Source organism: Physeter macrocephalus, chromosome 15 (genome assembly GCF_002837175.3).
Source record: "Physeter macrocephalus isolate SW-GA chromosome 15, ASM283717v5, whole genome shotgun sequence".
In the NCBI taxonomy this organism is placed as follows: Eukaryota; Metazoa; Chordata; class Mammalia; order Artiodactyla; family Physeteridae; genus Physeter; species Physeter macrocephalus.
The window spans coordinates 22,715,835-22,740,213 of record NC_041228.1 but is presented as its reverse complement, the minus strand read 5'-3'; the positions used below and the strand labels follow the sequence as shown (position 1 = coordinate 22,740,213).

The following is a 24,379-nucleotide window of genomic DNA, read 5'->3' as shown; positions in this document are numbered from 1 at the left end:
ACACACACACACACACACACGCACACACACAAAAGATATCTACCGCAATAGAAATAGTTGCTTCATTACCTTGTTTGCTACATTTGCAAATGTAAACAGCTAGGCAGAGCCAGAACTGACTCTAATGCATGATGGAATATCTTTGTTGCATACGTACACTGTAGAAAATAATTATTCAATATGTCAGGCACCATTATTTGAAATGTAATACATTAATATTTACTAGAAAAATAAGGTTTTTTTTTTTCCTATTTGTTCTCCCAACTTCTTTAATGAAATAAGTTAATCTGACAGTGCATCCAGTAGCTTGTAATATCTTCTACATCTCCGTGGCAAAAAATAAACTACTGGTTGGGACAATATAATGCAAATTATTAAAGTCAGTCCTTGTACATACATCTGTGTAGCAAGCATTGAGGCTCGACTAACAGCACCTTTAACCAATTATTTAATGTTCAGTTATTTAGCCCTATTTCCCTGAGCAGTTATGCTGAGGCTTTCCCTTCATGGATAGTTTTACAAAGCCTTATGTATTAAAAGTACTATGAAGAGCAAACTTCTAAGAATCCTATTTAATGCTACTTAACTAAACCTGTATAAATCTAATGAAGGGATTGATTGGTACATATACCAACTGTCAGTCTGTGGTAACGTAACTTTAGACGCTGCCTGACCACAAAGTTTGGAAATTATACTTAAACCAAAAGAAAATAAATAAATACAGCAGGTTACCTTGTGGAGAAATACCATGTGTTCTAAACCAATGAAGCCCATGGTCTGAACTTTTGTATCCATCTAGTCTTTTGAACTGAGGGGATCCCTTTAGTTAGAACGTGCCAAGTGAGATTAGTGACCAAGAGGAAGCTTACAGAACAAACCCAAACTGGTTCATCACATACAAGAAAGAAAAGATCTGGCTAAAATAAAATTACTACGTAAGCACTGAGGACATTGTTTTTAAAAATGCATATATATTTGGACAAAATGAACCTAAATTGCAAACAAGAGGACTATTTTTGAAAGGAGTATTTGAACATCTAGAGGACAAAAATATCAGAGAGGGTGTGCATGTGTATGTACAGGCAGGGCTGGCCAAAATCATTGTCACTTTTCCCGTTGCTCTCTCCCCAAGCCTAACCACAGCTCGCATTTCTAGGTCTAAATTCGAAACATGATCAATGAGAGGATTCTCATCCAGGAGGGTGCCATTTTCCTTTCACTGCCCTGGAGATTAGATTTCTCCTCATCTGCCTAGGATTTCAAGACACTTCGAAATTGAGGCAACAATTTATGGTTTTTGAACAAATGGGCCAATGGCCAGCCCAATACTGCTTTAGGATCATAATCTGTAAACCCTTCCAAATTCGAGACAGCTTTGATCTCTTTCTTTACAAACATAATAATTATAGTCTGGTGATACTTCTTATGGATGGTTTCCATAGTACACATTCACCAAGATGGTTTTGACCTACTAGGTTCTAAACAGGACTATATACCATCTTCCATTTTTTTCTCACTGACCATTTGTCTCACTTTTTAATCTTGGTAACCTACTCATCAAACGAAAGAATAATAAAAGAAGGGAATTTCATGTTGGATAAGGCAGGCTCTATGAAGTATTTTTTTTTTAAATAGGTCTTCATAAGACATTACAAGCTATTGAATTCCCATCAAGAAAACCTATTTCTATTTAATTGTGCTAAGTGCTAAGGTTTTACTCTTTAGGTTTTCCATTTTTTTCCACTTGTGCATTGTTCCTATGCAGGCCCCTCTGGATATGAGTTGTGAAGTCATATTTGTCCGTGCAAAGATGCTGGCATATGCTGCACTGGAAAGGTCCACTGTCACCATGGCAACTCATATGCAAAGCATACATCACTTCATCCAGAAAGACAATGCCACAGTGCACACATTTTGTTGAAAGTTCATCTTGAGTACTTCTATCAACTTTCTCTGTTTTTACTCCATTCAAGGGACCTTCATTTTTTACATTTGATGGTGCCTTCGTTTTCTCCTTGGAGGCACCGTTTGCAGTTGGCCCAGGTCTGGAATGCTTGATCGCCAAATCTAGAGGAATGTCATTGTCTGATCCAACAGCTGAAAAGTGAGGAGGCAGATTGAAGGTGGGGTAAGGCACATAGTTTTGGCAAGGATTTGGTAGGCCAGGCACGTGACTCAAGTAGTGCGGATTCCCAGGAACGGAGAGCTTATATTTACTCCAGAACCGCAGCCAATCAGCTTCACTCTGGAAGTCATTATGTACAAAGGGAAGTCCAAAAAGGGGGTACTGGTACTTTTCAATGGGGCTGCCTGGTGGTGAATAATTGGGGTGCTTCGCGGGTCTCATGTACTTTTCTATGGGACTGCCTCTCTCAGAACTTCCTTTCCCTTCAGATACGGATGAACTATTTCCCGGGTCTCCAGTACTTTCCTGAGGACTTTTTATCTGAATGTGCAAAGGTTGCATCCTTTTGTGAATATCCAGAGTTTGGCTGACCATGACTGGCTGCTGAGCAGAATGGCTTTTAGTCAATGAACCCTGGGCTTCGTATTTACTCAGGCTGGGGAGCGGAATTTCTCTCTGGTGACCTTCAGTTAAGTGATCTTCTGACCGCCTCTCTAAGGGGCTGCCATTGACTTGCTCTTCACTGCCGGCCCTCTGCTGTTTGTTGAGCTGCTCGGCCTGAAGTGCCTCTGGGTTAAGGCGCTTTCTTGTTCTTCTCCTAATAATCTGCTCACCGTTGTTTTGTTTAATGATGTTTAAAGGCCTGGGAGTCTGCGGGGAACACACACACAATACATAAAAGGAAAACATTAAAAAACACATTAAAATGCATTAACAATTCCTCACAAATATAAACCATGCTTAAGTTCAAAGCAAAGATAGGCTTTACGTTACAGATTTACTAAATCTCCTCCTTTTGCCCTAAGCAGGATCAGAGGAAGTAACCAAAGCACATTATTTGACCCTAATTAAATCATGCCCATCTTTACAGGGAGGACTGAAAAACTTTAATCTACTTGGAAACAGCTTTTCCAAACTCAATAGATTTTGGAATTGCATTATTTTGTGACAAAACGGTGCTTAAAGTTACTTGAAGAAATGTGATTTTTCTGAAATATTCTCAACTTTTGAGTCACGCACCAAGATGTCAACATAGTAACATGGGAGGTAGGTTTTGATGACAACCGTGGAAAAATGATACATGGCTGCAGTCTGAATTGTGTCCCCCTCTCCCCGCCGCCCCCCAACAAGTCATAGGTTGAAGCTCTAACTCCAATGTGACTGTATCTGAAGATAAGGCCTTTAGGAGGTAAATACGGTTGAATGAGGACACAATGAGAAGGCAGCCTTCTACAAGCCAGGAAGAGAGCTCTCACCAGAACCCAGCCAGGCTGGCACCCTAATCTCAGACTTCCGGCCTCCAGAACTGTGTGAAAATAAATGTCTGCTGTTTAAGCCACCCAGTCTATGGTATTTTGTTATGCCAGCCCCAGCTGACTAAATATAGAACAATAAACATCAGAACACAAATAATCAAAGACAAACTGACAGAATTGTAAGGAAAGATATCAGGTGATCAAAGCCATTATCAGTGAGAGGTTTTTTAAAAAATCTCTCACGTTTTCTTTTCCTTTAATTATATAAGTACTCGCTATGGAAGATTTTACTTGTTAACAGGTGAAGCATTTGTTTTCTGTTGACAATCTAAATTTATTTGTAGGCTCGGTTCAAATATCCTGTCAGTCTACTCTGTACTTAAATAGAATGCTGACTTTCACTCAGCTTAAGTATTATATGATTCATATTTATGTACACGGTCAACAGGTGTTTATATTACATGACTAAAATCCATAGATAAGACTATAATAAAAACTTTACTTGCAGTAAGAGCTGTAATTTTGATTTATAAAATCAAGAGAATATGTTTAATAAATCAATGCATAGTTACAGATTAAAAATTTAGGAGAATCTTTAAATGGGCTAAAATCTGATTTTTCTAAAAGAGTACTGAAATCAGGAAGTAATCTCTACATAAAATATGCATATAAACAATACGTAACTTGTGAATTGTACCTAGAAAGGATGTACCTCAATGCAAGAGAGTACTTTTTATATGTTAAACAAAATACCTTTTGCAATGTTTTTATTGTCACAAAGATATTTTGAAGGCAAAAGGATAACACACTTGTTACTGACAATCAAATTATTCATTTCAGAATGAAAATGCCACATCCCCTTGGATATTCCATGTTCATTTACCTTGTTCAGAATTTCAGGTTTATAAAGAGCTCACATTCATTTTATAAAAATATGCAGTAGTTAATCTCTGTCTTCGAAAGAAATCTGAAATATGCATTAATACCTTTTTTAAACTTTCATAATTTTTGTGGTAGTCTTTGACATGAAATGTGAGCATAACCTTTATGTGTTTAAATCTGTGATTTTAAAAAACCTCAGAATTGAAAACATCTCATCTCTGGAGAGATGAATATTAAAATAATTGTAAAAAAAAGTTTAGTTTATATCGCAGTTGTTAAATTACCATAACCTGGAAGAGCAGCAGTTTAATTAATTTTTGGCCTTTGATTGGCCTGAGTTCAATTAAAATTATTAATATCAGTACCCATTGAATGGAAGCTTATTGTTGTGCTTAAGTGGTGAAGTTTAAGAAAAAGTAAGGTGATGGTGGTGTGTGTGTGTGTGTGTCGGGGGCAGCGGGGAAATCCTTCTATTAGCTCCATGCTAATAACTAAGGTTTTTACAGTTTACTACCAACTAGCATTGTTGGCAGCATGCATTTTTTAAAAGAGTGCTTCCAATGGTCCATTTAGGAGGACATTTTGTCTAAAATTATATTCTCCGTAGCTGTAATCTACTCATTGGCTGGTGCTAAGAGCTGTGGTAAAATGCCAAACAAAATGAAAAAGGCAGAGGGAAATAGATTTCTATTTACTACACGGGGCATTCCTATTTTTAAAGGCAGCTCTGGTCGGCAGATAAACTATCTAAACTAAAAAAATATCCTCAAGAAGTCAAATGCATATAAAGATGGGAGATTTGTGAGTTTAAATTTTATTAGAGGATTCCACCTAAAATTTGGTTAGAAATAACTGAGGTACCTCAGAGAGCCCTAGAAATTAGTCAGCCAGAGATCTTAAAACACAAAGCACTTTTGCATCTTGCTCTGCTGTGTGCTCTGCAAGCCCTCAGATACCTCAGATACCACTGGAAGCACTGTAGAGCACTGGCATCCTGGGTCCCAGTTTAGAACCACTCTTCTGAACGTGTCCAACTTCCAGCCCCCAAAGCAGCCCAAATGACCCTCGCAAATTCCAATGGTAAACTGGAAAATAAGCATTTTCCCCCTGCCCTAGATTTTACAATGAACATGGGAGAGTCCCCTTTTTTATTTTAAACTTTTTATGTACTTCTGAATTTTTGAGGTTTCTCCTTTCTACCTAAATTAATTTCACTGAATTCTGATAACCACTTGTTCAACTGTTATGTGACGTTCCCAGAAACCAATCATTTTCCTCTTTTATATCAAAAGAAGCATAATGCATTACTAATGATCTCAAATGTATCTCCCCATAACATCTAAGGCCGGTCCACCATAAATCACATGTGCACTCAAAGCGACTGCATTAAACTCTGCAGGGGCAGGCACTGCAAGCCAGGGAATGGAACTTATCACACCACAGACCAGGGTGCTTTATAAAGCTTTTCCTGAAACCGTCTAACAAGTTCTTACCGAGTGAAGCTTCTGGTAGAGGCCACACGCATTGCATACATATCCGCCATTTGCATTCTTTCGCCAGAGAGAGGTCTTTGTGGTCAAGCAATTGGCACAAAAAACACCCGAGCCTCTACGCCTCTGAAATGGGAAAAAAAAAAACCCACAAGGTCAGAGGTGAGTCACATGATCAGTGGAGTTAGACCAAATCAACCCAGGAGTTTTGTCTTTAGACTAACAACAATGACAGTATAAAACCACAGTGCCCATAATGAGGTCAGGTTCAATTGTGTTTAATAGGCACCACTGATTTTCATTATAATTAACCCTACAGTGATGGATGAGGTGTGTGCAACACCAAAGGCCTTTCACAGAAACAGCTTTAACTTTTTGAACTTTGGGTTTTGTGCCTTTAATGACGGTTCCTAAATGCTGAACCCTAAAATATACCTTTTAAAAGTGTCAAAACAAAAGTCAAAAGACAGAGCCTGGCAATATGTTTAATATACTCTGGAAAGGGAGGAGTACAGGCTACCTGAGCTTTAAAATATAGTCAAGCTTGGAATAAATGCAGCATGTAAACCACTTACAATTAAACCTGATGTGTGTCTTTTTGGATGTCATTCAGGTAACATAAGTATTAAGAGACTGTAAGACACTCAGTTCTAATTTTTGGTTTGCAATTGTAAAATCTGAAAGAGAACACACCCTCTATCTCCCAAAGCTGAGAGGAATAGTAGAAACTTCTGCCAGCTAGAAGTACAGTATTACTAATGAGAATCCTTATGAGGGGCCTACTTAAGCCAGACAACATAGTCCCATCAATGGCTATTTATTTATTTTATTTGACTCAGACTTGGAAATCACAAGCATTTCTGAACACAAATTGATTTTAGTGGGCTGAATTCTCTAATCACCAGATTCAAAAATAATCCAAGAATATTTGAAAGTAGATCATTAGTACTGCTTGTTCCATTCTTGCTATCAAGTAATGATTCCATTAAACTTCTCATTGAAACAAAAGTCAGGCTGTGTTCGTAGGCGCAAATACTAACAGGCAGGAAATGGAACTCTCTTGCTGAAAAAAAAAAAAAAAAAAAAAAAGAGCCTGAATTGCAACTCTGCTCTCCTTTCTCTAGGAAGTAAAGCCTTTAATGATAAAATATGCATGCTAGATAAGGAGTGGAGAAAGTCTTGCTGGAGCCCAATTTTGTTATAAATTTAAAATTACAAACACCATAAGTCAAAATTTCAGGGATTCATAAAATTTAGGCGATTTATTTAACTTGAGTCCATACTGTAGACGAGTGGTATCCCTGCCAAGAAAATACAATGGTTATAATTGTACTCTGATACATTTCAAATGGAAAGCTTTCTGCAGACATAATTTTGGCTTCAAGACTGGAACACTTTCTTGGCATTGAAAGGGCATTTGATTCATCGGGTGTTTCACAATGTATCACTAAAAAGACCTGGTGAGCAGCCAGTTCCCTATAGGGTAATTTTTCCATCCAGATGCAAGTGCTATCAGAGGCCCTCGTCAGCTAAACTAATTATGATCTTGCAATTGCTGATGCCTGCTCACTCTAACATTCAACAACCTCCATTAATCATCAATACAAAGAAAATGAATGAAACGTAAAGAAATGAGGACTGGTGAGTTGCATAGCCATAAAAATCTGAAATGAGAGCAATAATTTAACAAGATTGGGGGAATGTTTTTAGTGAGCACAAAGTCAGGCTAACAATTGTCCTCTTCAACCAAGAACACAATTTCGTTAGTGTAGCAGGTTGGGCTACTTTAGGTGATGTAATATAAGCTAGAGTTTTTCACAAAGATAATCTCTGGCTCCCCATTTTTCTTTACTCCCCGCACCCCAAATCAGGACCAGGAATGTATCATAAATTTCTCAGTCTCAATAAGAGCAGCACAAAAGTTGGGTGTTAGCCCTCAAAGTCCAAATTGGGACCTACTGCAAAAGTACAGACGGCCGTTTCCCCCAAATCAATGAACTATTAGAGGTTGTGTTTAACAAACACTCTGGGGGCCCCCTTTATCCGAGGTAAGTTGGGGAGCCTAGTTAGGTTATAATTGTGAAACTTCCCTGGGGCCATGCTGTCTTTTTTTCCGAGATCTAAATAACACGTTTTGCAAATAAACACCAGTTTGATCCATATAAAGGCAATGTAAATGTCCATTTGGAAACTGACCCACATATATGGCTGAGGCTCAAATCTGAATGTATAACCATTCACTGCAGCCTGCTTTTCTTTCCTTATGCCCTGGTTGCTTGACACAGCATGCCAAAGTGGGTGTAATCCTGGTCTCAGAGAACGCTGCAATCCTTGCACAACTTTGTGCTTAATTCTCTTGCAAAGAAAATGCCCTTCATTAGTTCGAGGGAAAATCCTGAAATTACAGGACTGGTTTCCACAGGTGTATCTTGCTTTCAGCAGCACTTAGGCTCCAGTAAAGGCTGGTGTATTTTAGGTAAACCATATCTTATTTTAAATACATCAGGAGTCCTTTGGATTCACTTACTCGGAGTCAGTATGGCATGGGGGGGGTTAATAACCAGATTTAGGAGTCAGACAACTTGTACTCAAAACATGTCTCTGTCTTGAGTTGCTGGGCGAACTTTGGGCAAGTTACTTAACCTGGCAACGCTTAAATTTCCTCATCTTTAAAGTGTGAGCTGCTGTGAGTATTAATGCGGACAAATGGATGTAATAAAACAATGCCAGTATGTAGCAGGCGCTCCAGTTAGCTATCCATCAAGGGGATTCAATTGTATTTCTTTTGTAAGAGAAAAATATTCTGTGGTTTCGTTTATATCTCCTTAATCTACTTATTGCACATTTTAGATATGCTTAAAGCATATAGTTGGGTATAATCACATGTATTTTCCTTGTGCCAATCTTATCAAATATGAGAATGGAAAGTTGAGTCAGAGTGAAATGTCTAGGTGTTCACACCTAGAATTCAACAGGGGCCTGCTTGTGTGCGGGAGGAGAGTGGGAGGTAGGTGAGAAATATTTCACATAGTAAGTTACCTCCCATCTAAACAAATGTATCACTTTGGTAAGCACTGTAGAACCTTACGTTTGATGCACTTGGAATTACTGGAAGCAACAGAGAAGGTGGGAGAAGTGGGTTGAAGTCACCAACATCCTTTGCCCAATCAAGTGCTGAGAAGTAGTAGTCTGCTGGCAAAGGAAGCAGAATAGAAGTTTCCCCTGCCCCACTTTTTAACAATGAACTTGTTAAAGAGAAAGAAAGGCATTAAAGATCTTATTTCATTCATATTTTATCAAGTATAACAGAGTTTTAAAATATTTTGTCATTCTCCTTTATACTATGTTAAAGACAGAAATCATGTCTCTTTACAGTCATCAAATAGCCTAAGTAATAAGCACCTAGGACAGTGCTCTCTGTCTTGAGCAGCTAGACATTAATAAAGTTGAAACTAATCTCTCTTGCTATTATTTTTATCACTAGTCATCACTCCTGTTTTTGAAAAAAATCGTCTTTAAAAAATATTCCTTTGAAATGTCTCCCATTTGGATTGACAAATCTATCTTCAGTTGGTCAGAGAGGGCTAATGAGGTTGTAGACAATAAAATCAAGAGAGTTAATTTTCCAGTCCTACACCCCACACTTATTTTTGAGAAATAGCTAAAGCCAGATACTTGCTATGTCCTGAGGATACAAGGTCAGGTAGAACAAAGCTGCAACTCTCCTGTATATGCATCATTAGAGTCATGCATTGCTGATGGTTCTATATGTGCGTGTGTATGTTTTAAATAATAAATTGTTTCTCCTTTTCCTACGGGCTGTTTTTAAGAGATGATAATAATTTGTACCTCCATGACTTTGTGCAGGAGACAGGAGAATTGAGTGATATGGATAAGGACACTTCTGGGAGAGGAGAGGATAAGAATAAGTAGTTAGTGGATAACACCGGTGGCATACTTGATAGGTGCTCCTTTCAGGCTGAAGGAAAGCTGTCCTTTACACATCCAAAGCTACACACAGTCATAGCGTCCTCTGCCCCTGGCCTTCTCTAAGTGCACCTTCTGCTTCTATGTGGTTTCAACAGAGGGCAAGAGTGAAGGAAGGTCGGCAGAAAACCCAAATCTACCTGAAAGTCATCTCAGCTGAAAATTTCTACAGAGGAAATTCTGGAATCAACAAGGAACTGATTGCTTTTAACCTCAAGTTTAAATAGTTTGCCCACTAACTTTTAGGTTGCATTTGTGTGGCCTTCAGGTTATTTCGGTTGGCTGGTAATTTCCTGTGTGAAAAAGGACGGACAGTGGTAGGAACAGTTAATTGCAAGGAATTCCAAGGCCAGCCCAGTGACTGGCCTCGCAAGGGCTTTCCAATTACTGAGAATTCTTTGGATCACTTGTTTCCTTTCCACATTTCAAACGTATTATAACCACCATACTGATTTTCACAACAGCAATTTAGGTGATGAATTCGGACAATCATCCATGCCAGGATTTGAAACAGAAAATGACACACTCATCTCTTAATATAAGTACACTTTAAATCCAATGTAATTTTTTCCTTTTCGTGCTGTAGAGTACACCAAGAAGTGTAATGACTAACTAAAAAAACCTTTAGTCTTTAGGTTCACAGCTAACCACTGTATGGCATCACTATCATTAAATTTTTCTCAAAGCTTCTGATTGAAGTTTTGCTTCTATGGTGCTTAAATCCTCAGGCAGTTGTAGATCCCTCTGTGTTGAGCCCCGACACATATGTTGGTAAACCCAGATGTGTCTTTAGAAAAGAATAAGAATGCGAAGAAAAGTTTCAAATTGGTTCATCTGTTTTTATTGCTTATTTTATTTTATTATTTGAAGATCAGCCAAAAAGAAACATTTTAAGGTTTTCAAATTTCATTATTAACCCAGAACTTATTCATTTGATTAATAAAAAGTAAATTTGATTGAATTATTAATTCAAGTGGCTTAACATTTAGAGACATGGATATTCATCTTCAAGATATTAAAAATCCCCACTAGTGGAGTTATTTGTGCAGAAATGATGCTTTATAATAGTTTTCTATGAATAAGAACCATACTGAAACCATGTAATTACATAACAAGCCTTGATAGGCAGAGCATTTACTCACATTTTTTATGGTTTTATATCTTAGCCATTTTAAATCAAATCAATCTGAAATTTGATATACATGCTGTTAGTCTGGAGGTACCTCAAGTATTTTTAACTCTTTAAATAATTTCTATGTTTATTCGATTATATCAAGAATCCTTTGAAAACTTCATTCTAGGGAAATGCACAGATGGCTATGATAGAACCTTCTGGTACAACTTTGCAGTAATAAAATTTCAGTGGTAAATTTAATTCAGTTCAGTTCTGGGAATAATTATTAAATGTCCACCATGTGCCTGACACTGTGCTAGAAGCTGGGGTTACAGTGATGTATATGGCAGACATGATCTGTAATCTCTCAGTTTCCAGTACCATCTGCTAAAAACTAACTACGTGTTGAGTTAACGTGATACAAACTGAGATCGTTCATGAACATTGACAGTTTAATTCATGTAAATTATATGGAAACATTCCTGAAGAAACCAAAGCATCTCCCACGAATAAATCTCATGTAAAGGCTGAAAGTTATCTAATAATCAGAGGGCTTACTCTCTGTGCTCCTTAATAAGAATGGGTAATAGTCTAGTCATTTCAGAAGCAAGATCCTTGCTTATTGTCCCATCAGTAATAATGTCCTATCAATAACTTTGCCCTATTAACCACCAAAAGAGTTGATATAAACTAAATAATGTGTTCATGGCTGTCATATATAATAGACTTTCAATAATTGTTGAATAAATGATAAATATTATTTTAGTCATTATCACTATTATTCACCACTACGAGACATAGAAGGCCACTCTCCCCCACTTCTGCCCATTAAGGAATTAATTGACTATTGACTACACACCAATAGACCCTACAGAATATAAGGAATGCAGTACCTAAAACCACTTAAAACAGATGGTGGCTTGCAATGAACACCTTTAAATTAATAGCCAGAGTTTTATCAGAAGCATGGTCTGGCCAATATTTTAGCAAGAGCGGGGAAAGACCTCTGCCAACGAAAAGCAATAGATATTAATACCTTGGCTGGCTTTTGTTCCAAATAAAATCGTGAAGAATCGGTTGAAACAGCAAGACTATGCGTGCTTGAAAACAGCCCTCTATGCCCTCAGATTTCTTGCCAGAAAACTGAAGAGACTCTACAAGGTTCAGCCAAGCATCCATCTTATAATTACCTATCTCAGAGTTTGGAAACAAAACCTCTTTACCTGCTTATTAAATTCACTTCCTCAACACATCAGCAAAGCTAATAGAGACCAGTGTAAACTAAACTGACATCCTTGGCTAGGAGCTATGGAACAACTTTGTTCCAGGACATGAGGCAATTCATACTCTAGTAATCATACATTGTACCCAGGTACAAATGTGCCTAGGACCTTTCCACTGACTCGTCACCACATGGGAGTTGCCCAGTATATGAGGACACGCTAAAACACATTAGCTCCATTTCTTCTGAGATGCAATTGGTGACTCGTGGAGTGGGACTGCAGAAAATAAGAGTTCCCCAGGTAAATCTCACGCTTTAAATTATTCATGTGGATTCTTCAAATCTTCAGATTTTAGAAATTTATCACACATATAACCCACTACATAGGTCTGAAGGACCCCCATCTCCATACTTTGACTTACCCCAGATTTAGTAAATGAGCAAACATCTGATGTCACACACAAATTACGTAACAGACCAGGACTAGAAAAATCCATATCTTTGGAGTTCTAAACCCATGCTGTTTCTATAACAATGTTATGCCTTTATAGCAATATGTATTTGGACAGCTGAAAATATGGTTGAAGATTTATGTCTACACTGTCTTTTTTCATTTCACGTGAAAGTCATTATTGTCAAAAGAACTGCTCATGTCTGTCACTGCTTCTATTTCTGCCACCACAGATCCATTTTCACCTTTCCTTTAGTAACAACAATGGTCTGAGAGAGTTTCTACAGGGACCTTCTTCTATGCTAGTGCCAAAATCTGACACTGAAAAGGGAAAAAAAAAAAAAAGGCTTTTTGGAGGCACAAACAACTTTAGCACCTCTTAAGTAAACCTCAGCATGAGAATACAGGAATTGATTCTGTTTTAATAAATTTATTGCAGATTTTATTTAAACAGTATATTTAGCAAACATTTATTACGGGAATTCTTCACATTATAGAAAAGAAAAATCTTGGTGATAGGGACTTTTCTAGAAAAAGCCTAAAGTTCAAAAGGTTCAGTTTCTAAGCATTTAATTTAAGAAACAAATATAGGTATTTTATGTATTACCTAAGTAGGATTGGTTTTATGATAGTGATGGTGATATGGTCATTTTGAAAGAAACAGAAAATAACAGATAACAATCAGTAATTCTTTTTCTATCAGCTAACAGATAATAGCTGGTCCATTAAGTGTTACCATCCCTCAAGGCATTTACATCTATCTCAATGGTTCTTAACATTCTTCGAAGTCATAAACTCTTTTGATAAAATTTATGACACTCTCCCCAGATAATTAAAAAAAATATGTAAAGTATTTTACAAATAAACTTCAGGCTGTTCAAAAGAATGTCCTTCACAAAATGTATCCAAAGATTTCACATGGGTCTGAGTGCCCATGGATCCCAAGGTTAAGAACGCCTGACATATATTACCTCAGTTTAGATTCAAAATGAATTACCAGGGATTATTATTCTCTCACTTTATTGGTGAGGTAAAAGACTGAGAATGGTTCTTTGACTTACCTAGTGTCAAAAAATACATCCTAGTCTCTAAGTCTAGGCAAAAGCACAAGACTTTTTCTAGAAACCACTTTTGAATCAATTACCTGGTAGAATTCTCTTGTTTGGCTACTTTTTGTCCCTACTTTTTGTACTTATTAAAAATAATCACCATCATACATCTAATATTTATCAGGTATTTATTTTGTGTAGGATAATATACTAAAGGCTTAGTTTCATTATCTGACATCTTCAAAACAATCCTAAGAGATAGGAATTATTATTACTATTATTATTATTATTATTAATTACTGTTATTCTATCCACTTTACAGATGAGAAAACTGAGGTTTTCAAACATTTTTCAATTGCTAAATAGTCACGCTAAGATACAAACCCAGGTCTCCCTCACTTCAGAGCTACAGTTCTTAACCATGTTTCAGGCCATATTACTAAAGAAGTGATTGGGGAATTTTTACCAAAAATATTTCACCATAGTTTGGCTTTGAAGAACCCTTATCTCTTCAAACCACCCTATAACAGCTGATCAAATGATCCAAGTTTTGAGGTACCAGAAAGAAATGACTCATCCTTGATCAGATATGGCAACGATCAGTTTTGAAGTTGGTAGATACAGCCGAAGCCAGAGGAAGAGTGCAGCGTTTGCCTGATGGAGAGGTAGTGGTGGGGAAGGGGGATGGGTGCAGTGCATGAGTTTTGATCCTGCTGTCTCAAAAAATAAGAATAAAAAATATGTGTGAAAAAAGCCTCTGTTTAAAAGCAGAAATTAGTGCATTGACTTAGTCCCTAAAAATGCTAGCATGAAAAGGCAGCCGCGAACCAGGATCTCTTTTGCATTCACCATAGCTAGAGATGGGGCAGGAAAAATGGGGCTAGGGTTTTGACAAGTTCTGTAAACACACATGTTCAGGTAACAATTTACTAGACTTACTTTATATATTTGTATGCTCCTTGGCAGAAACCTTTTGCAATGTGTGGTATCCTCATTACTTAAGATAAAGTGCTGCCAATTCTGAAAAATGAGGTCATTTTACCAAATTCCTCAGATTTGAATAATATAAAAATATGTACAATTCTTTTCCCTTAAACATTTCCCCCATTACTAGATATAAAAGTACATGTTCTTCAGTGACCTATGGAGTCGACTTATACTTTTCATGTGTGATATAGTTTCCATTTCATTACATACCAGCAAGACTAAAATATTATTAACTCTACAGACATGTTTTACAGGCTACTGAGTTGAGATCAGATATTAAAACATAGCATATAGTTTGCTCAGTAGAAAGATGGTAATTGCTCCTTATTTCCTCTTAACAACAACAACAAAACTTATGGAAATAGAGTTAAATATACTGAACTTTGAAACAGTTAAGAACCATGTTAAAAATCTGCAAATGTATCAACGAGAGACCCTGATACCAAATATGCAATTTGTACTAAATAACTAAATACTTTATAAGACTATACTGGGAATATTTCTTGTACTATTTCATTCTCTGTGACTTTTAAATACATGGGGTGGGACCTAAGGGAAACAAACCTAAGCTTCATTTAATTTTTGATTCTATAAATAATTCTCTTAAAATGTTATCTCATTTTTTATTCAACTTTGTATTTTCTCAGGACTCATAAAATCAGGTACTTAAATATACCTTTCCAAGAGTTATAATAAGTACCTAGTACATTTTGTCACTGTTCAAATGAAAGATGTGCCTTTAAAAAAGGATTCTGTGACTGTTATAGGTAAAACCCAGATCTAGCAGATAATTTCATTATTGAGGGTCTGGGCAGACAGGGAAATCTAAGCTGATTTTTAAAGTTTTAATGACATTATTTTAAAAAGACAACTTGGAATTATGCATTTCCTTAACAATAATGATGTAATTTTGTAATAACTGAAATCTTTCATGGGAAAACTGCTTCAGTAACTCACACGGTCAATTACACAGGAAAGTACTGTAATCGGGCTGTCCTTCTGTAGCTCGCGGCCCCCCACCCCCATGGTCAAATAGCTCACGTACACGACTTCCTTTTCCATTACCAACTTGTCTGCAGTACCATCTGTAAAAACGAGCACATACCTTGTGCTGCAGCTGCTCAAGAAGAAAGCAAGGATTGTCTTTGCTTTTATATAGATGCATATATTCCCCCTCCAGTACTGCCATATCAGCGCCAGGCAATACATCGTCTTGGGTAGGGAACTGCGCTTAAAAACCTTACTCGGACCTGCTTCTCTGTGCTATCTGGAGTTTGTTAATCACACTGTATCATGTACCAAAGCAAGAACTACTCTCTCTGGAGATGACCCCTCAGTCACTCCTACCAAAAGGAACAGTTAAAATCATTTCATACTTTGACATTTTGTACATGGAGCAGAATATAAGGAAACCAGTACTGAGGCCTGGCTGTACATCCTGAGACACAAACCTCTTGGTGAGTGTGATTTTATGTCATGAGAGGGGCTCTGAAATTACAACAATGCAACGAACGTTTTTAAAACTTTATTTTCCCCTCCCTCATGTTTATATTCTTTTCCTGTTGGCATTATTTTTTCCCTGGGTGAACACTGTTAAACTGTCCACGATCTCTGCAGAAGATGCAAATAAATTAAAGCAAGAAATGACCCCCAATTATTATTTTTTTACAGTGATTTGCCTACAAAAAATAAAATTTCTCCCTAGTGACATGAATAATAATGGCAAAGAAAATGCCATCAATTACTAAGCTCTTAAAAATATTTGAAAAAAAAAGATTCATTGAGAAGCTGAAATTTAAAACACACAAAAGAGATCCCCAAAATGGTTTAGTTGTTTTCCTGTGCTAATCCACACTTACAAGTTTACCCCCAAATATATCAAAACTACTCTTCTTCATAAAAGGTACTCTGTTGTCAGTGTGTAAGCTTAGCTTTTGGAACATTAGAATGCCAATTCTGCCTTAGAATTCAATTCATCTATTGAATTGTATTAAATCATCAAACAGCTCTGCTTTCTCAGCACTTAGGTACAGGAGAGAGAGCGCTGGATTCCAATTATTTATTGATACATATGCAAGTCACTCCCAAGGGACTGGGGACTTTTGAAGGGCCTTTTTTTTTTCCCTTTACTCTTTTATATTATCAGTGCATTGCACACAGTAGGCATTTAATTAATGACAGTTTAATTGAATTGACCTGTATCAGAAGAGAGGATACTGCTAATTTTAATAAACAGTCTGTTAAAATATGTGTGTATGTATACATATACATACATGCTGAGATCAAAGTGTTATCACTTTAAATGCAGCTGTATTCATGAAATATAAATGGCAGCCATTAGCACAGAAAATAGGACTCAAATTGAAAACAGTTTCAGTTTTGTGAAACATAAAAGAAAATTAATAAATTTTGCACCATATTTAAACGATGTATCATATGACAGGAGAGAAAAGGAATCAGCTTTGTTTGCTTGAGCTTCTGAGCAATTTTCAGAACTAGTAGAAGTGGCATATGTTGGTGTGTGTATGTGTGTATACATGTACATATACATACAGATATACACATACATGTACATATGTGTATATATGTGTATATATACACATATACACATATGAATCCATTAAAACACTTTCAGTACGAACACATGGTGAAGTGTCACTAGTTACTTTTATTTTCATTAAAGCAATATAATATTTTATAAGTGAAACTAAAATACCAATGATGTTGTTAGATTAAAAAAATTCCATGAGTTTCCTGGAGAGTTGAGAATAAATATAATTACTTGTACAAAAGACTGTGAAAAAAAAAAAAAGGCAGTAAGAGTACCTAGGCTAGGAGAGTGTCTTATATGTCAGCCTAATAGCTATTGATTTTATTAGGTGGAAAATAAGATATCAGTACTCTGTGATTTATTTTTATTACTATGTTAGAGTTCTCTCAATTCACATACACAATTAATAAATATAATTATGTATGAGAGAATAATGGATGCCATGCTTAACATGTATCAGACACTCAGTGAGCATTAAATTCCTTCTCTCTCAATTTCAGAAGATACTAAGTATCAATAGATATCAGATTTTGGAAGATACTGAATAACTGAATAAGCTTTGGACGTGTATATATACACGCATAAAAAGTTCAATATCTGTAGCTACATATTTATGAACAATATGAGCAAAACATATACAAAGGACCTCATATTTATTTTATTTTACAATATGAAAATAAGTATGAATAGCGATCCTAAAACTCTCACATATAGGTGACTGTCTTAAAGAAAGTTTATAACATTAATTATGCATTTTAAAAACAGAAATAGCTCTCTTCTCTCTCTCTCTTGACTTCTCTCTCTCCTTTCTGTTTTGACTGTGTTCCAAAAGACCTTTAAGGATTCATTACATAAAGCAGTTTGGTGGTGACTTAGTCACTTACACGAGTTTCGTGAGTCTGTCAAAGATACATATTTCTCATCCTAAAAGCTAAGTGGAAATCTGGGGAAGGAATCAGTGGCTGTTGGAATCTTCTAGAACATAAAGAAATGCACTGTAGGTCAAGTTCCCTTATGCATATTACTCATTCTAGATGAATGTAGTGTTCTTTTCATATGGTGTGATCACATAGATTATATATGTTATCATAAAATATGACAATGTACATTTAATTCATGGATCACACAAAATTGATTCACTTAGATTTACACAGATCAAGACTTAGAAATCTTTGGACAAGAAATAATTTTGGATAAATTTATGTCTGTAAACAACCATTTGGAATTTGACATCCTCTATCTATATCTATCTATCTATCTATCTATATATAAAACACATATACATATAGAATATATTCACATATATAAATATAAACACATAAATAAAATGCACACATATATACAATATATTCACGTGCATACAAACATATACTTAAAATATGTATCTGTGTGAATGCATGCACATATTTTCTTTTAAAAACAAGTGGTTTCAAGGTCTTCCAGTTTAATAACTTAAAAAATTCAGGGACTACTGGTCTTATATTTTAAAAATCAGAAAGTTATACTTCTTTCCCAAGTTAAAGGGTTATAACAGGCTAGAAGATAAAATATCTGATGAAAAAGTGTAATGGCAGAATTAATGAATCAATGAAACTTAAGAAACCAGGAGGTAGATTTCATGAAGAATTAATAATTTATGTATGATTAAAGGAATCTGTAGATATTACATGCTCCAAAAAGTTAAGTGGCTAGATCTGACCTAGGTCATCCCTCTTTTTCTACCTATTTTCCAATATTTTATTATTTTATTAATTGTTATTATATATACAAATATATACATACACACATATATACTTAGAATTATATATATATATATTTTGTTGCTCATGTGTATATTTCCTTGGCAAAATAAAAATGGAAATAACCATCTTCCTTTAAATTCATCCCAAATGAAGGCAATAATTCAAAAATAAACACAGTGGACTGATTGGTACCAGACTAAAATTCAAAGCAATTCACATTTACCAAAAAGAAAAAAAAAAAAAAAAAAGGTTAAAAAAAAGTGTGCCTTAAACATAAAAGTCCTAACTTTTAAAGAAGAAAATCACCATTAGCAGAGGTTTAGCTAATTAGTCAATCTAATGCAGGGCTTTTATGTTTGTAGGTTTACAAATTTCAGAAAATGACCAAATTATTCCACTTATATCATTAACTTGACCCTTTCCAGGATTCGACCTTCCTAATAGATTTGTTTTATAAGATATGACATCTTGAACAGCTGTGCTATTCTTTCTCGAACTTGACTTTTTTTTTTTTTTTTTTTAAAGCATGAAAATAGACTGATTTATACTAAGGCACGACTATTCTTTGGTGATGGTGGGGGAAGGAAGGGATCAAAAATGGGAAAATAATGTGAGTTCCTGCATGAGCGAGTCATTCTGAAACTTAGAGAAGAACACTAAAGTAATACAAACAAACACCTGTGGCCAGTTAAAGAAATAATATAGAAAGAATTTGAAAATATCACAGTGAATTGAATTCATTAATATAAGGAGGTATGATTATTAAAATAGAGAAACAATTCCTTTGAACGTTCAGATCTTCAAACTCCCACCACTGAGTATATGCCATTATATACTCATTGCAAATTGTAATATGTTTAAAGTTGTTAAGAAGGCTCTCTGCAGGTTTTTACTTTTTAAAACTAAACATAAATCAGGATTAAGTTAGACATTTTCAGGGAAATTTTTTTTTCTAAATTTCTTACAGGGCAAATAATTTGCAGGCACATTGGGAATTTTAATCTGTGCTAAAGATACCTCTGGACAGATACATTTAATGTAGCAACTAAATAGTTTGATTTAACTGGAATACTGATCTGACTCAGAATTCTCTTAATGATAGAAAGGAACACCGGATTTATGGAAGAAATATGGAGGGGCAAAACAAATGTTTAATAATCTCCGTTTCTACCCCTACTTAATTCTGTATCAAGTTTAACCTTTAGAGGTAGTTATGTTTAAGTGTTATTTTCCACCTTGGCTCCACATGGCATCTTGAATTAAAATTCAAGAAAGCACCTCAGACAAATAATAAATTGCTGCACAGTACTAAAAGCACATATGAAAGCTATTCTTAATTTCAATTACACCTTTAATACATTAATTATCTGTTTATCTGAGTACTGCTGCTGAAAGGTCCACCATTGCCTACTGCATCCCAAATACACTGTTCTTTTCACAAGAGGTGGAGGCATTTGAGAGAGAAAAAAAAAAAAATCAGACAACTCTGTTTCCAGTGTCTCGGGGATAATTGTTACCTTTCTCCTTTTCAGCTTTAGAAGAAAGCAGTGTCTATGTTGCTCAGGGCAGTTGCTTAAGGCTCCTGCTGTCAGAATCTTTTCAACTTGAGTAGATTTAGGATTATTTAAAAATGATTATTATATCACACTAAGCCTGCTATTGCTGGTGATAATTGAGCGTGCATAATTAATGTCCATACATAGCACAGTAATTAGCCCAGGATATATGCATTCACACTTACCTTTGTGTGTACGTATACACACATATATATATATTCTACATGGGTGATTCTAAATGGTTCATTCTGAGTTAAGAAAAATATTCAGACAAATCTGTGATGGGAATGTAATATTGAAAGTCTAAGGTATAATACAATTATTAAAAGTTTTGTCTTCTATGTATAGTTCTTAAATTCATACTTCAAAACAAATTCTGAAAGCAATATTCACTGACAATAGAGGGGCTTCTGGAAGCTGATCCATTCTTTTACTTCATTTTACTATGCACTATGCTATTGTAAGGTAATTCCTGACTATTAGCAGAGAGGTTTTGCTTTAATAGTCTAAGAAAATAATTTACACCAGGTTAGCGTAACATAACATTATGTTTCATAAAAAAAAAGCCTCCATCACTTTATCACAAAAATCATTATTTTGAAAACATATTTTTCAGCTTGTAGTTTAAATGATTGGACATGCTTCTGTTATTAGATAAATATATAATTTTTAACATGGTGATAATGGTATAATTTTCCCTTAGAACTCCAAATAAAATTCATTTTGGTCCCAGCCATAAATATTGGTTTCCTTTACTTTCCTTCTCAGTTGATTTAGATTTTCCTTAACAACCAACGCACAGCCTGTTCCACCATTTTATTTCTTTGAATTTTTATTGCCTGTTGAAATCTTCTTGGCTTGCAGAAGTCACAGACAGGAAAGGAAAAACTCACAATCTAAATGCCTGATATTTAATCAATAAAGGAGGGGTTTTCTCTGTTAGGAATTTGCTTCTTTATAAACTCTGCCTCCTCTCCTCTTTTAGGAGAAGAAATGAAAACTCTCTGCTTCCCACGAAATCAAAGCTGTCAAATCACTGCAACACCCTGAGGAGGGTGAGAAACATGCTCTTATTTACTAGTTCATTATAGATTATTCATCCCTTATTTGTGAATACGATTGCTAGGCACTTTCTATTATACAAAGATGACAAGGCCTCTGAATCTAAACTCATAATTCTACTTTCTAAGTTGCTCAGAGGTATACAGTCAGAACATTCATTATACTGGTTCTCTCAGCTGTAGAAAAATCTACTTTTCTGGAGTCAATTTCATTTCTGGAAGAAGGCAAAATTTGCTCAGAGGAAAGCCGATGAATAAGATGGCAGAACCACCCTGGTAGTACCCAAGGGTGAGAGTAAAGCAATAACTGACCCATACGGCCTGGGCACTGATCAGAATCAGAGCCCCACTGGCTGTAGCGCAGGAGCAGTATTCGGGGGGACCCTCCCTGAGGACAGGTTCAGCCCCTTCATTACTAGCTGGCAGTGGTTCCCAGGGAGTGCTTAGGGAGTAGCTGGGACACTAGGGGTATCAAGGCCCCTCAGCTCTGGGGACACAGGGCTGATGCTGTCAATCAGGATTGAAGTGTCCTGACCAGGTGGAAGAGCTGCGCCAGTTGTGTCACTTTCGTACAAATCAGATATAACTAGCAACTCACTGATGTGATCTCATGGCTCAGAAACTGGTGTTGATCATTATTCTAAAGACTTACAACAATGTTCTCTCCAAAGTCAGCAAAACCTGAATAAATTGGCAGCTTCCTCAGGTGGTGGTTTTGAAAGCCTACACTCACTTGGTATAAGTTCTGGTATGTTTATTTATAAACGTCTTATTACTTCAAATTATCACCTCATGTAAGGAAAGTTCAGTGCCTTTGAAGTGTTTATAATTATGAGGGGAGGTAAGGTAAATATACATGAAGCAATTAAGAGAACGATGCAAGAAAGGAGACGCGTCTCAATCCCAAGACTTTTATGATTCCTTTGCTTCTAAGTGCTACAACTAACGTAAAATGTGAAACACACTCAAACACTTTCTTTCTCTCTCTCTATCTCTCTCAGCTAAGGACACCACGCAAGTAGGTGGTGGACTTCAATCAGCTCTTAATCATTATTAATCACTGTATCTTTTAGTTTCTTTCAGTTGCTTGTGGCAGAAAACACAACCCAAACCAGATCAATATGAAGATAAATCTGACTCATGCAGCTGAAAACTGGGAAAAACCCTGACTTTTAGGCATAGTTTAACTAGGATTCAAATGCTGTCATGATATGTTGACTAGTCTTACTCACACAGATCTTGTCCCTGGATGGCAACATCACTGTTGCACGTTGAGAGCCATATTCTCAACTGAACAAGCGAGGGGGAAGCACTGAGTCCACTTTCCTGATGGCTCAACCCAGTGTCCTCAAATATGGGCCTTGCTGGCCAAACTCAGGTCATGTCCCTGTCCCACTACAGCCAGGTGGGATTTAGGATGAATGCTTGGATTGGTTTATTAGGTCTAGAGCAGTTTCTCTAATGGAGGTTACAAATCACCTGGTGATCTTATCAAAATGCAGATTTTTATTTAGTATGTCTGAAATGGGACCTGAGATTAGGCACTTCTAATAAGCTTCCTGTCTAAGTAACATGGATCTTAGCACACACTTAAGCCCTGAATCTAGGGCAAAATCAGCTTCATCTGAGCTAGATGAAATAAAAGTGAGGGAAGTGTGGATTCTCAAAAGAAAATTAAGGACTGTTACCAGAAGTAAGGCATTAAAAATGAGGTAAAAGATTAAAAAAATAAAACATGTTTCTTCTATAAATACACACACACACACACACACACACACACGCACACACACACGCGCGTGCATACGTGTACCCGATCATCTGCATGTTATTTATCCAGAAGAGAATTCTTTTAGTAAGTAGAGCCTCTATACTTGAGTCAATACCGATCGCATCTGAGTAGTCCATCCATGCCATCTAGTATTTTCTTTGGTGTGAATAATCCTTGAAAGAATTCATCATTATCTACACTTCTCATGTAACTGTTTTGACAAAATCGATCCATGCCATTTTCTTTTTTTTCTACAAAAGCCACACTATGAGAAAATAGCATAACGATCACTAAACCACCAAAGAGTCTGTTTAAAAGAACTTGGCAAAACGTTGTTGGCACAAAAGGCAAGGATAGCCCCATGACGGACTCCATGATCAATGATCTGAGATTCAATCCATGCCATTTCCTTAGTTCACAATGAATATACAGGATATGTGTGGAAGGTTCACAATAAAAGCCCTTGTGGACAGCTCACCTGAGAACTCTCCTGAAGGTTTATCTGTACTTGAAAGACCAAAAGAGCTTTTCAGGTGTCACAATGATGACAAAGGTAGCATCAGATTGTTTTCTGAGTGCATGTATTTACTATCCTGTGTCAAATATCAAAAAGTATTTAATGGGTCAATAACTGTTCCCATTGGCGCGTATGTCAAAAAAATAAATAATTGACAAAGTAGCATCCTTATCTTCTAGAGAGACTGAATAACTACATGAACAAGAAGAAAGGCTTACCTTCTTTGATATGAGGTATCTAAATGGACTGGGACTGAGGTATCTAAATGGACTGGTACTCTCTCATATTTACACTGTAAATATTAGATTAGCTACTATCAGTTTTAACTTCTGGTCTATTCACATCCATAAGGAGTTGGTATACTCTTCTGTTTGAATTCTGCATCACTGGGCATGTCTCTAGTTTGTCTGGGTTATAATTCAGAGTTAAGGAGACCATGAGACTACTTTTCCATATTCTTTCTAAGGTAAAGAAAAGCTATGAGTTCTATTTTCCTCTATGAACTGAAAGCATCTTATAATCTAGCAAGTGAATTTTACCAGTGTTACATAAGGGTATTAAGGCTAAAATATCAAAATGTGGCATATATTTTTCTGTATCTAAATGAAAGCAAACCAATAT

At 36.1% G+C, this 24,379-nt stretch overlaps 1 protein-coding gene across 7 annotated transcripts in view; it reads right to left on the bottom strand.

Moving 5' to 3' along the window:
- Positions 1 to 6: 6 nt before the first annotated feature.
- The window catches only part of TRPS1 (transcriptional repressor GATA binding 1), a 250,648-nt gene continuing 226,275 nt past the window's right edge, over positions 7 to 24,379 (bottom strand). For all 7 annotated transcript variants that reach the window (XM_007125850.3, XM_028500719.1, XM_007125851.3 and 4 more), the window contains 2 exons: positions 5,757 to 5,879; positions 7 to 2,776 (listed from right to left, as the gene is read on the bottom strand). In XM_007125850.3, the coding sequence (XP_007125912.1) occupies positions 1,715 to 2,776; positions 5,757 to 5,879 (1,185 nt within the window). In that variant the 3' untranslated portion in view covers positions 7 to 1,714. The remainder of the gene's footprint in view (positions 2,777 to 5,756; positions 5,880 to 24,379) is intronic.